We start from the raw sequence: 14,519 nt of genomic DNA, 5'->3' as shown, positions 1-14,519 counted from the left end.
CTCCCGACGCGACCGAAACCCGAACGGCCGCTCTGCGCGCGCCGAAGCCCACGGAACCCCACCCGAGAGGCTGCCGCGCAAACGAGGTCGCGCCGAGCCGTGTGGCGTGCGCGCGTGTCGATGCGAGTTTGCGGCGAGCGTGTGAGATCTTGTCAGTGTCACTTTGAGTGTGTGAGTGTTGGAGAGGCCCAGCCGAGGTGGCGGGTTCCGCGGCCTCGGCGCTAAGAAACTCGACCCGGTGGGAGGAGCCAAGCCCATCTGTCCTAACAGGGTGCGGAACAGCCCCCCCCCCCCCCCAACCTCCCCCGCCTGCCCCAGCGGACAGGTCCTAAGTCTGGGAAGGAGATCCCACAATCTGGGCACTAATGAACTGCGCTACCTGATTCCAGAAGGCATTTGAACAGTAATCGAATCTGCGTTCTGATGATGTGCTCCGGGGCCCAGTGGATGAGTGGTTGAGGTGGAACCATTAAGAGGCTCTTTGCCTAATAGAAATTAAAGATCTCATTTAGAGACCTGGCTTCAGCAAATGGCATTAGGACCAATGAGTTGTTTTCCATTTGTTCTACATTTAGCTCATTTGAACTATGGGCCGATAATAGCATAACTCCACTGGATTATTATGAGTAATCAATCACTGCAGATTTAATTGTCGCTCATGAGAATGGATCTCTTTAATGTACGATTATTTGGCTCTTTGGCAAATTTGTTCGTGAAAATACACTCGTTATGAATTGCAAAGCATTTAAGGCACTATTATTCATCGAGTAAAGCCGCAGATGGTTTTGTGAACTCTTTTTCTGCGTTTCAAGAATGCGTTTCCATCGTGATATAGAAGTCCAGAAATGCTGAGATATTTGCCGATGTATTTTCAGATTAAATCCAGAAAAATGTATAGCAACTGTCAATTATATTAATGTGTTTTGTTTCGATGCACCGAGTCGTTTGAATGAACTTTAAACAAATATCAGTCCCTGGAGGCAAAGGTGTCATTGGCAGGTGAGTCAATTATTTTTCCTGGCAACGCGCCCCCTACTGGTCGCTGTGGGGACTACACGTTACAATCACAATTTTTTACACTGTAAGGCCTTGCTGTGTCCCAAGTGGGGTCGCGGCGAGCCAGAGCCTAATCCGGCAACGCAAGGCCGAAGGGGGAGGGGACGCGCCCAGGACCGGACACCGGTCTGCCGCAAGGCACCCCAACTGGGGTTCGAAGCCCAGACCCGCTACGCAACGGGTACAGGCCAAACCCACCGCACCGCTGCGCCCCCCACCCTTGCTGTGTTGATTTTTATATTTCATCGTCGTGTTATTTCGTCAGCAGCTTCCAAACAGTGTTTTGTACCATGTTTCCTGTGCAATAATTGCAGCTTGTAGTAAGGAATAAAGGCATGGCTGGCAGGCACGTGGAATTGTTGGAAGCCCAGGTAACGGTGCACACACCCACACGCACACATAAAGATTCCATTTGCGCTTGTCACGTCAGTCACGGCAAATCTTTGACGGGTGGGTGCAGCTGTGGCCCCCTCCATTGGCAGAGGTGGCCCAGAAATCGCTAAGCGTGCTCCACCATCTGTGGCGTGCCAGCCACCCACCCCCAACCCCGTTCTCCTCCCTGTGCCCCCCTGTCCCTGCTGGCATTTCCTCCACCATGATGGGTGGGGGTGGCTGCAGCGACGGCGATGCGGAGTGACAGATCGGGAGCCTCTAGAGAGCCACAAACTCTCTGGTGTCCCTCGACGTGCCACCTCCCGCCCCCTTCCCCGCCACTGCCGCTCCGCACTTCCTTTGACATTGGCGCCTGGCTGCCGCCCCTCCGTTGCCGCGTGCCGCCTCCGCGAGGACTTCCTCCCGGCGGACACCCTTGGCCCTCCTACCTGGTGGTCTGGGTGGTTCTTGCTGTGATCTCACAGGCCCGAGCGTGGCTTTCCCGAACCCGGGGCCCCGACAGGACAAGCCCGTCCCAGCCCGCTCCTCGTCCGACGAGATCCTTCTTTTGTGACTCGAACGCACGCGGAGAACCGGGGAGTTGCGGCAGAGCAAAGCTCGTAATTGAAGGCATCGGCAACCTTGTTTTGTATAAGCGAGGGCCGTGTCGCCGCCGCCGGAGGAGCGCGCCGCCTCGACTCGTATCCTACTTAGGAATGCGCACCACGTGCGGGTGTGAACCCGGCTTTATGGCCGAGACCACGAGGCCATATGGCTGCTTCAGCTATTTAAGCGCTACTTAACGGTGGTAGAGGTGGTCTTGGCTTCATTGCAGGCTCTGGTTGCTCTTCTGCTGAAGTGCTTCTCTGCTCTTTCCCACCAGTCACCGAGAGGAAAGGACACGCCCTGGCCGTCCTCAAGGAGTGCACGCTGGACGAGTACGATGGGTACGTCTCGCCGATTGACTTGCCCCTCGAACCCGGCACCCGAAGCAGGTCTGCGCTCAATGACATTCCCGAAGCGCCGGAATTGGCTTTAGCGTTCAGAGAAAGGGGGATGGGACCGGCAGTCTGTCCGGAGGTGGCATTTAGCAGTAATAAATAAGGCAATGTTTGGGAACGTAGCGGGATCTGAGAACGGCTCAAAACTCTCTGATTGGACGGCGGTGCCCCGCACCCCAGCGGCGCGAAACCTGCCGACGGGGGCCTCTCCGGTGTGGGCACGGCAGGTGGCACTTTAATTACCTGTTTTGGAAGCGGTGATGAAGTGCCCCCATCCAGTGGGCCGCTGGCGCGGGTGGTGGTGGGGGGGGGGGCTCGCACCACGGTGTCCCTCCCCTGCGCCCGCATTAAAGTCACAATTAGATCCCCTTAAACATTTCCGGCCCTTGTTTACGGAGGATCGCGCAGCGCGCTGCCGCAAGACTTCGCCACGCGCCTAATCGCGAGCCCAACCCCCCCCCAGCCTACCACCTGCGCAGGTCACTCGACCACCCTGCACTAGGGCCTGAGCGCCAGTATGGTGTGCGATTAAACCGGTGGAGCAGAGCAGTACGAGGGAGCTGCTGAAGAGCGAATGTAAGGAATCGCCTGAGACTCCACTGTCACTTTACCTTGTTTCCCTCGGTCCCTGATCTGCTGCTCCCTGCGGTCTGCTGAGTTTCTACCAGCGATCCGAAGAAGAGCCCGGAGAAGATCGGTACCCGAAAAACCGCAACACTTCTCAGCTCAGTGGTTAGAGCTGCTTCCTTTTGGTTGCAGGTTCGAATCCTGCCTCCAGCTGTAGTGCCCTTGAGCGAGGTACTTACCCTAAATTGCTCCAGTAAAATTACCCAGCTGTATAAATGGGTAAGTAATTTCGAGTAACTTAACATTGTAAGTCGCTTTGGAGAAAAGCATCAGATTAATGAATACATGTAACTCTGTTGTTCTGGTTATTCTCATGTGATTTTCTGATGATTCTTCATCTGTGTCATTTGAACCTGTAAAGTCATCAGCAGTCATATTACCGACTACTAAATTCACTTTAAAGCAGTATCGGCACAAGCGGCGTGTAATGCGTATACAGACCTTGGAATATTTCGTCACGCTAAAGAGCAATTAATGTAAAAACCTATAAAGTCATAGTCCAGGAAAACCACTGAGCTGTCAGGTTGCGTGCGGTGATTTGTTGATCCCCTGTCCGCGCGGCTGAGCTTCTTAAAGCATCATACCCTCCTTCCCTTGTTTGCAAAATAACATAATCTTTAAGAAGGAGAATCCAAATCACTGAGAGGCTCATCCACTTCTTGACTCCATTTCAGTACCGGCACAATTAGCAGAAAAGCCCCTAATGTGTCCTGTGAGGTTCATTAGTTGGAGCCCTGGGTACGAATATGCTGTATATCGCGCTGGCTGTGCCTTTTAATTTAGATCACTAAGCTGTAGTGATGGGGCTGCCCAGCGGTGCGGCAGGTAGTGCTTTTTGGGTTCGGATCCAGCTCGGTCTGTGCGGCGTCTTCCCGCGTCTGCTCGAGTTTTGTCCATGTGCTCTGGTTTCCTCCCACCGCCCCAAAGGCATGCAGTGCAGGTGAACTGGTGATGCTAAATTGCCCATAGTCATGTTCGTGTGTGTGTGTGGCTGCCCTGTGAACTGGTGTCCTGTCCAGGATGTACTTCACCCCCACGTCTTGCATCCAGTGGTTCCTTGGTGGGTCCTTAACCGCTGCCCCCCTCACCAGGACAAACGGTCAGTGAAAATGAATGAGTGATCCATATCGACGTCATGTGTGACTTTCCAATGAATGAATCGGGTGCATTTTTACTTAATATCCTTAATATATTTTGGTATATTCTAGAAGCGCAAAACTTGTTTCAAAGTAACATCTGTTAGTTCTTATTGTATCAGTAGCCCCGTAGTCTATTATTCACAGTAAGTTTCAGTAAATTTCACGGTAAATTTCTTTAACACGCTAATTTTTCAGTTCCCTGAAGATACATGTACCTATAGAACTGAAGAAATGTGACGATAAAAAAAATGCTAAGTTTGACATTTTGAAACAGCCTGTAGGACTGTTGGGCCCGGGAAGGGGAAAGTGACGTTTCGTGAAGCTCAACGCACGAGTACTTCTCTTAAACTGTCCTGTCGGCACAGAGAAGTAAAACGCGGTGGATTTTGAACGAATTCAGGAATAAAAAAGCTTTTTTTTTTTTTTTTTCCACCTAAGCACGTGATCCGCAACACAGAACGGGGCGACACTACTTTCGCAGAATATCCCTCTGAAGAATAATGTGTAAAAACAAAGTGCTAATTTCACATTTTCATCCAAAAAAAGTCACAATTCTTGTTAATTATCAACTGCCTGCTGTTATTTCACTTATATATATGTATAAAAAAATATTTTCTTAGTATCGGAATTTGTAATACTGTAATAATCGTAAAGAGGTGGCACTGCTGCTATGCCACTCGCACATTAATGTTAATTATCAGCACCTCAAATTAAAGGCTCTTGTTTATACGCGGTTTTTACAGCCTTTCGGCTTCTCGGCGATCGCAGGGGGCGTTTTATGGCTGCAGGTCTTGTTAGGGGGACGTAACGTGTGAGGAGGATCGTTTTGCTCTGAGGGAGGGAGGGAGAGAGGGTCCTGGAACACGGGCCCGACGTGGTCCGTGCTAGGATGTCCTCGGCCCGTTGGGAGTGTGTTGAAAGTGTGTTTACGCTGAGCCTACGTACCAGGGACGTTCTGCTGCTGCGCTTGGGCCTGGATTAAGGTGCAGTCAATACACACATAGGGTGGCACAGCTGTCTCACAGCGCCTGGGTGGTGCGAGAGGATGTGGGTTCGATCCCCGCTCAGCGTGTCTGGAGTTCGCGTGTTCTCCCCGCGTCTGTGTGGGTTTACTCTGGGTGCTCTGGTTTCCTCCCACCCTCAAAAGACATGCTGTTCAGGTTCCCCCATAGTGTGTGAGTGACAGAGTGTGTTCCACTGATGTGTGGATGAGTGACCCATTGAAAGTAGTGTAGCTAGCAGTGTAAGTCACCGCGGTGAATAAGGTACTGATCCAAAGTGCTCATCTGTTTCAAGTATTAATGAATTTTAGGAATTGACCTCCACAGAATCACATTAGTTGCTTCTGAGCTCGAATAACTGGTAAACCTAAGAATTTCATTTTGACAAAACGTAAAAACCCAGTAATTCCCGCAAGCCACGGAAGCAAAACTAATCTATTGGCGAACCGGTTAGTTATTGTTAAATCCATTTCTAAAATTGGACTAATCAGCTTTTCTCCACACCGTAATTCATCAGTAATGAGCTTAAACCAGATTAGCACCAACAGCCTTTTTAATATTTATTTATTTATTTTTTTTTCCGAGGGAAATTTGATCATTTTTTACGAAGGGAATCCAACTATAATGTCATGTTTTAAATCCTCCTCTGTAAAAATTAATTGTGAAATGCAGAATACGTAAAGATACTGGTGTTGACAATTAGCCGCATTTGACCTGCACCGCTGCCGTTATAATAATGCACGGCGGTCTAACGGCAGCTGCCCTTGCGGAACGTCACTTCGTATCGGGGACGCCAGCTCCGGCATTTCGCTCGCGAACACGACCGAACGAGGACCGAAATGATAGCGACGCGTCGGACGGTTTCCTTCTAGAGATTCCGGCGAACTTCCGCGGGTGATGCTGCGGCGGACCCTACGTGTGCTGTACTGTGTTTGACTGCCGTCCACCGCCACAGTGTCGGCGAGCTCCCATGGGTGCAGCTCCGCTCCGGCGTCCGTCTCGCTTTGCTCGGATCCCTTCGCGGGAGCCCGTTCCTGCAATTGTTGCGGACTTTCTCCTGGCGGCGCGAGCGAGCTCCCGGCCGCCACCCTTCCTGACGCCATGCCTCGGCCTCTCCCGCAGCGTGGTGTGTGTCGGGGGGGACGGATCCGTCGCCGAGGTGGTCCACGGGCTGCTGCTCCGGGCCCAGATGGACGCTGGGAGGGACGCAGACTCCATCTTCACGCCTGTCCGAGCAGCGCTTCCTCTCGGCGTAATACCAGCAGGTGAGGAGGGAGGGTGCTGACTCGCTCGGCTTTCCGCAGCTGTCCCCCCCGCGCCCCCCCGCACGTTCCCCGAAAACGCGGAGCCTCCGGACCCCGGGGCCTTGCGGATCCGGGTCCTGCGGCCGAGGAGCAGTCGGAGCGATGGCATGCAAACGCTGCCGGAGTGCTTTGGATCCGTTTTGTCCGCACGCGCGCACACACACACACACACACACACACACACAACAGCGTGAGCCGCATTACCCCTCGTGTTGCCGCGCACCTATTGTAAACAAACAAGTGGCTCCCAGCAGCAACGCACAAGTGTATTATTATCAAATCGACTTAATTGCAGCCAGCCGGGAGTCAGTTGTCAGATGCAAAGGGAACTAATTGCCTTCAAGTTTGCCTGAAATAGAGCTGCGATTCCACTTAATTTCTCCCATTCACGGAGAACAGTTTGCATTCTGTTCACACTGGGAGCTGGAAGCGTGTTGCTGGTGTTCCCGACACGCTTCGCCTCGCCGGGAGGAGTGGCCGCGGGAGCCCCGATGCACGCGTGTGTGTGTGGGCGCGTGTGTCTGCGTGCAGGACTGCCGCCGCCCGGGGGTCGGTGGGCCGGGCCAGGGCCTGAATTTCGAACCCTCGCTCATCATTGCGAGCGCTCCAGAAAAAACGGTCACTGTTGGACGCAGCAGACACCCTCCGGGTCACCGGTTCCCTTCGCGATCACACTCTCCCCAGGGAGCGTCTCTAAACGCTTTCCTGTCACAAACAGGAAAGATAGACAGCCACCGCACCTTCTCCCCCCGCACCCCGCACCTCCCAAGGAATAGGCGGAGGATGCGGTGAGGAGGTCAGGAAGTGGCTGTGCAGTCCTGATTTCCGCTTCCCTTTTATTGTGCGGAAAACGTTAAACGCTCTATATTTAGACGATATATTTCTATTTCCTACCCATTGTTCAGACGCCTACCGGTGCGCTGTACTCTGGTCCGCTGCTCTTTGTCTGCATCGTCAAGTCGCGCGTTGCTTTGGAGAAAAGTGTCTCCTGGATGAGTAAATGCAAAATGTCAATGCGGTATCGCGAGCGGTCGGCTTCTCGACGTCACTGTTACAATGAATCGAATTCCCGACAGTCGTAAAATACGCCGTTTTTATCTCGTCGGTCCCATCATGTGAAATGTTACCTGTCAGAGAAATGGTGTTTCAAGCAATGTTTGCATTCCCAATAGACCAGTGGCAGGGAAGGCAGAGGCTACACAAACGTGTCATTGATGTGTCATAAATAAATAATTATGCTGAAATACCGTTCATTTGTCGCAACCAAAATATCTGAACCATTTCCAAATGAATTCGATCGTTATTGTCAAACTGCAAACGTAAACCAAATAAACTGCCAAATAAAACGAAACGGAAAAAAAAAAGGAAAAAAAAAAAAAACAGAAGGGCCTTCCCAGATGCGAACTTGTGTTTGATGCGTGTAACTGTGAATTTCATAATTAATTTGCCAGGTCTGAAGCATTTCCCAGGGACTGTTAATTTTCTTTGATATTGCAGGCAAAGACCCAAAATGTTGGTGCAGTTTTCACAAGACTCAGATATGCTTGACTAGCAAGTCATTGCATCACATTTATCTGCCTGGATGTGGGAGACATTAACAGCCTCATGAATATTCATGCAGTCTGCTTAATTAAGTTAATTGTTCTGCAGAAGTGCTTGCACTCCCAAGGACGTTTTTTTTTTTTTTTTTTCTTTTTCCCCCCCGCTTTTTCTTTTTCTCACCCCCCCACGCACACATTTGTGTGTGTGTGCTAGTTCATCAGTCATGCTTCACAGGGATAGGTAATACTTTTGTCCTTACTCGGATGTTTCTAGAAGAGTCAGGAGGGGAGGTATTTAGGTGGGTCGGCGAATGACGGAAGTTGTTAATTGTCCATTTTTTGGGGGGAACGCTGGAAGCGAAGTCAATGGACGATAGATTTTTTTTACCCCAGCAGCCAAAAGGAAGCAGTTCTTCTCTTCTCTCTGGCTTGATTGGCATCCAGTAAGTCGTGTGTGGTGGAATCTCTCTCTCTCTCTCTCTCTCTCTCTCTCTCTCTCACACACACAATACAATAAAGTGTTAACGGGATTGCAGATACAAGGAGCAGGTCGTTTAGCGGATAAACAGATGGGTTTTGCAACTGCTTCAGGTGCAGGTGGGATCCTGATATTGGACCTTTGAGCGATACCCTCAATCCGAGCCATACCTCTGAAATATCCAGTTTCATAACTGGGTATCAGGGCAGTGTAATTGATAAAACGACCGACACGATATGTTGATTAGTGATTAATGCATCATTTACCAAGCTAGTTTAATACATTGCCACTCCTTGTATGTGCAGTCAATAAAACGTGTTGCCCTTTCAAAAGAGAACTCAAATGCCATGTTTTCGTGTCTGGAGAGCTACATACACGTGTGACGTCGTGCGCTTTTTACGACGAGGAAATCTCGGAGCCGCGAGCCTGCGTCGAAAGGTCTCGGCCTTCCGGCTTTCGCTACGTTCGGGCCCGGAGCCGCTCTGGCCCGTCGACGCATTTTGCTCATTTACGCTCATTTATTTTTTCAGACCCTGTTAATCTGGGCAAACAAAGTGGTGAGGTAGCGCTTGGAGATGGAAAGCTTCCTCACCCGGCAAGGGCAGGCCGATCTCTCCTGTTTGTCTCCATTAGCGCGCCGTACAAACACGCGCACCTGTTCCCTGCGTTCCCGGCCAGCGCCGTAAAGCCCTTTAATTGGCGCCAAACAATATTAAGTTAAATTAATGCACTTCGAAACAAAGCCTAACTCTGTATCCGTTAACTCTCCCTCTGCCGCTTTGCATTTCCGCGCCATTTATGTGTCTGAGGAATGCCGAAAGGCGCGTCAAGAAAGGATCGATCCCGCATACGGCGCACGCGGCTTCGCTTGCAATCGATTTGCATTATTTAGGCAAAAGTAAGAGGCGAGCGCGTACGCGGCGAACGAACGACGCTTCGATACGCCGCGGATCTGTGCCGTGCCACGTAGGATTACAACAAACCCGTGACTCGTTGCGCTTTTTAAAAAAAATTTGTTTCTTTTCCAGGCTCCGCTGACATCATCGCCTACTCCGTTCACGGAATAAGACATCCAGTCACGGCTGCAATGCACATCATCATGGGTAAATATCCTTGTTTTTTCCCCCCCGTCGGGACCAGATTACAGCCTCTTCGCTGTAACAGAGCAGCCGTGTTACACGGGAGCGGAAAGGAACGAGGGGTTTAATGAAGCGATACATACGCTGTATTAATATGTAAATGTGCTTCCTATTTACATTTGAATCCGCTGCGCTGTGTCCAAGGCCAGCGATGTTGGTTCCTGCTCTCGTGAGCGATTCCCACACCGAACCTAAGAGCTCGTGGTAGGTGCAGCCTGGTGCTAATTGGGATCCTGCGTGTATCTGCGGGCCCTGTGCGCTGAAACCATCCATCTCCCCGCCGCCGGATGCGGTAACTTGGGTGCGATCCCTGCGGTGAGTGGCGGTGCGCAGGTCGCGGGGGTTCCCTGCGCGTCGTCAGGATTCCTTTTTGCCTTTTCTTACAAGTCGCTCGCTGTTCTGGAGGTGCCCGTGATTTCCCCGCAGCGTCGGGCCTTTGCTTAGCGACTCTTGGCCGTGTTTTCACTCTGCGGGCTCCCATGGGCTCAAGTCTTCCAAAGTACCCCTTGTGCTACATTTAGTATAGGAAACGCAGAGGTTTAACGTGTTTCTTGTGGTAAAACGCAGGCAGGTTGTTGAAATGTTAGCCGAAGTTCATCCTCCGTGTGTTTCTGTTAATATTTTAAATTCTAACAGCGAGCCCTCCCTGCTGAAAATCGTAATGATTCAGTATTTGGCTCACATCCATTTCCAGGGTGATGTGAAATGCATAACATAATTACTTATCCATTTATACAGCGGGATACTTTTCGTGGTGAGATTCGAACCTTGAGCTCACTGCCTTTTTACTATACACACCTGTAATACCTGTTGTCCCATGGCTTGTATTGCCGCTTTGGCCGCGGCTACGTTTTAACCTGTGAAATAGAGTAAAACCCTAGTCTGCTTTCCGATTATGGTTGCGGTGGTGATCTTTGCTGTGCCGTGGGAGGCGGCGGGTTGGAGATTTGTCATCTCAAAGCGAGGGAGCCCAGAAGAAGAGCAAATGTGGTCAAGCATCTGTTTATGGGCCGCATGATCCATTGCCGCTCACGAAATTGGAGCAGAGAGCTTTAGGAGAAGAGTCGCCTTAAAGTCTCTGTGCAGGTCCTTGCAGATTTAGCCCGGTAGATTGCACTCGTTAACCCGGGACTGACCCGCTCGCTCGCCAGAGCCTTGCTCTTCATTAACTCCTCTGTCTTAAGATGTGCGCCATATGGACGTGTAATTTATAGCCTTTGACTTAGAAAGGCCTGAGTTTGAAGGAGGCTCTTGGGCCAGACCAATTAGCAGCACTTGGGATGGGGGGTGTATTCCTTAGTTTTGGGAATGGCTTCATCGCAAGGACGGCGGCACCGCGGACGCTCCGCTCCTCAAGGTTTCCTGCATTGTCCTCACGGTCCCTTCGGGCCAGTCGGAGACAGCTGCAGAACTGGACCTGAAGAGGTTCTCAGAAAAGAATCGCTTTAGACGGATCACCTGCCTTTCAGACGCTATCGGCTCTGGTAACGGTTCTCGGAGGAACGCAGAGCGTCTCGCTTTTACTTCGGATGGAAGTAACTGCACCGGAATCCATGCTCTTTGTCTAAAAGCTCTCTCCTGTGCTGCGGAGAAGATGCTGGAGGAGGCAGCGGCGGCGCACAAATCACCTAGCACCGAAGAGGACGCTTTGTTCATTTACAAGGTCCAATCTAGGACTTGTTAATGACTAATTAGGAAACTTGAGGCCTGTGAAAAAGGCCAACTGGCGAGGTTTTGCCGCCCTGATGAATAATGCATGAGTCACAATAAGCCATATATGGGTGAGGCAGAAGGAGGTCATCAGTGTGCTTGAGTGGGCTGACTGTACTTGTGCCCGCAGAAAGAGCGGCAGCAGCTCCAGTGCACCGGATCCACCGGTACCTTGTAGCTCGGCTCGCTGCAGAATGGACTCCCTTCTGTCTTTAACTAACGGCCAGTAGAGCCGAACGATTATAAACGGCCGCCGTTCCCCCAGAAGAGTCGGTGCAGTTTGTACGTCTCCGCATGCCAACTCAGCAATTTTTAGGGGCAGCTGGTTCCATAGTGCTTAGAGATGCTGCCTTTGGGCCCAAAGGTTGCAGGTTCAAATCCCACCTCCAGCTGTAGTACCCTTGTGCAAGGTACCTACCCTAAATTGCACCGGTAAAATTACCCAGCTGTGTAAATGGGTAAATAACTGTAAGTAACTTAACACTCTAAGTTGCTTTGGAGGAAAGTGTCAGATAAATGAATTGAAAAAAAAATCTTCTCTTGCTGTCACTTGGGTGTATTGTGCAATATTGACGGATGACCTGGTAAGTGTTCGGGTGACCTTTAGCTTGGAACCGCAACTACCGTCCAAGGGAACGAACTCGGGGTCAGTACCGAAACATCTGTTTTGCCCCCGGCGTCTGCAGGTCACCGGCAGGCTGTGGACACGTGCAGCTTCAGCTCGCTGGGTCGGCTCCTGCGCTTCGGCTTCTGTGCCATGTACGGCTTTGGCGGGCGAACGCTGGCCCTGGCAGAGAGACACCGCTGGATGCCCCCCAGCCAGCGGCGGGAGTTCGCCCTGATCAGAGCGCTGGCAAACCTTAAGTAAACATGGCTGCTGTTCATCCCACTTCCCCTTAAACACCTTCTGATGCTCTACTGCCCCACACACACAGACACACACAGTTTTGTCCAGAACCACTGATCAAAGTCAGATTAGGCATCAGATGCACATCTTGCCCCTCAGAGATCTGCGTCTCTAGGGACACGACTCCCCCTCGTGCCCCTCCTATGATCTCCGCTCTTATGCCCTCATGTTGGATTCTTTGCAGGCCTGAGGACTGTGAAGTGTCCTTCCTACCTCTGAACGTGGCCCCTGGAGGACCTCAGGACCCCCGGAGGTTGGTGACGAGGCGCCGTTTTCAAGTCCGCTTCCTTCTGAGGCTCCTTCTACTCCTCCCGAACCCACGAGCAGAGTCACACGCAGTATCCGACTGTCTGATGACCCATTCGAAAGATACCAAACGTTTGGTAACGGCAGCGGTCAAGACACAAAGGCAAATTAGGCCTTTTGTCAGTCGCTCCAGCTAACCTTCCCCACACATTTTAGTTCCTTACATTCAAGTTTAGCTCCCAATATGGTCCATCTTCGCGGATGCGTAATCGCTGAGTAAACACTGTAACACGGAACAGAGCGCAAGTCAACGGCAGAAGTCCTGCTGATCGCCGAGTGAAAGATGAGCTCTTCTGACAGGTGATTCTTCCTTAACAGAAGTGAGTCGGTGAGGAACCTCGGTGAGCAAGACACAGGTGAGCGCAACCTGTTTTCGCGCTGGGTGCCGCTGCTATTTTCGTGCCTCCGTTTCCTTGCTGCTCTGTGACGCTGAGCTCCCTGCATTGTGGCACAGAGGCGGACAGCACGTGGCAGACCACCCAGGGCCTCTTCCTCAACATCAGTGTCATGGCCATCCCCTGCCTGTGTTCTATGGCACCCAGGGGCCTGGCCCCCAACACCAGGTCAGTGGTCGGTGGACTGGGCTAAACCGTCCAAATGATGTCAATGAGTTGACAGCTCGAGGCTGAGATGAAGCTGCTGTCCCAGGTCTGTAGATGTGCAGGCAGTTGGGTTTGAGGATAAAACTCCAGCACCAGGTCAGTGTGTCGGTGGGCCGCTGAGCCGGCTCGGGTCGTCCGGTCTGCTTCACGTGCCTTGGGGGCAGGCTGAGGGTGCCGGGGCCCCAGGGGTAAATCTGGGGGATTGGAATCGGTGGCTGGATCAGACTGCCAAGGTCGTGGCATGCAAGTGGACTTAATCGGCACATAATTACTCTGATTAAATTGAGCGGCAAGACAGATTTAAGATCAAGGCATCTGTCCGCAGTTTCTCTGGAGTGACGCTGAGTGACGCTGAATTCCCATCGTGCCCTGCAAGCGTCCAGACGCAGAGCTGTCAGCTCGACGGCTCAGAGGAACCACACCACAGAATGCAGCATCTCTTGCGCAAAACATGGGGTGTTTTCATAACGTGTTGACGGAAAGGAGATCAGAAGATGCGTGCCATGTGGAGACACATTTAACAGCCACAGATGATGTCTCTGTCCCGCACCATAGCTTCGTCCGTGAGGCCAGCTACATGAATGGGCTCCAGCTCCATTGTAAAATGAGGAATTGGGCATCCGCGGTCATTTTCAGAAGCTGACTATATTAACTGCAATTAATTGCTATGTTGTTTATGAATTCCAGTGTCCTTATTGTTTGTGTCATGATGCCCAACACTTAACCTTTCTATGATCCCCCCCCCCCCCCAGTCTGGACAACGGCAGCATGGCACTCATCGCGGTGGGAAATGCTTCCAGGTCGGAGTTTGTCAAGCATCTGAAGAGATATAGCAACTTGAACAATCAGGTGAGCGTTGATGTGTCGCAGGCGGATGACTCCCCCACCCCACCCCACCCCACCCCACCCCCCTTACAGCTGGAGTGAGCCTGGAGTCCGGGGTCATTTCCTGGTGCGGTGCAAATGGAGTCAGCAACCTTCTCCGCTTAAGCGGAATTAGCATACTGTCAAGACAGATTAGTCACCGATTGTCAGATTTCAGTAAAACACTTTTCAGACTAATACAGATTAGCCTGTTTCAGGGCTGTCCTGTCCCCTTTTTTCCCAGCATGCACGTCAGGTCGGTTTGTTAACCTACATTCTATATATACACCCTCTGTGTGGGCAGCATTCCACGGCACGGCCGTGTTCACGAGCGCTTTAGCTCTGCGACAAATGCACTCCTCATTGTTTTAGGTTTTGTCTGTCGGAGAATTACACGTGTGATCGGATCCCAGCGGAGCCTCTTGGTTAAATATGCATGATAACCCACGCTGCTTAAAAACGGGCCGGAAAG

The 14,519-nt window shown here is 51.5% G+C and overlaps 1 protein-coding gene across 1 annotated transcript in view; it reads left to right on the top strand.

Annotated features, from left to right (window-relative positions):
- cerkl (CERK like autophagy regulator) overlaps positions 1 to 14,519 on the top strand; it is a 34,976-nt gene that overhangs the window by 18,174 nt on the left and 2,283 nt on the right. The window contains exons 4-11 of the mRNA XM_029247107.1: positions 2,312 to 2,375; positions 6,319 to 6,461; positions 9,548 to 9,622; positions 12,055 to 12,232; positions 12,460 to 12,528; positions 12,821 to 12,840; positions 13,036 to 13,144; positions 13,936 to 14,032. Of these exons, the coding sequence (XP_029102940.1) occupies positions 2,312 to 2,375; positions 6,319 to 6,461; positions 9,548 to 9,622; positions 12,055 to 12,232; positions 12,460 to 12,528; positions 12,821 to 12,840; positions 13,036 to 13,144; positions 13,936 to 14,032 (755 nt within the window). The remainder of the gene's footprint in view (positions 1 to 2,311; positions 2,376 to 6,318; positions 6,462 to 9,547; positions 9,623 to 12,054; positions 12,233 to 12,459; positions 12,529 to 12,820; positions 12,841 to 13,035; positions 13,145 to 13,935; positions 14,033 to 14,519) is intronic.

The sequence above is a fragment of the Scleropages formosus genome, chromosome 21 (assembly GCF_900964775.1).
Source record: "Scleropages formosus chromosome 21, fSclFor1.1, whole genome shotgun sequence".
In the NCBI taxonomy this organism is placed as follows: Eukaryota; Metazoa; Chordata; class Actinopteri; order Osteoglossiformes; family Osteoglossidae; genus Scleropages; species Scleropages formosus.
Note: the sequence above shows the minus strand (reverse complement) of the source record. Positions and strands in the feature narration are given on the sequence as shown.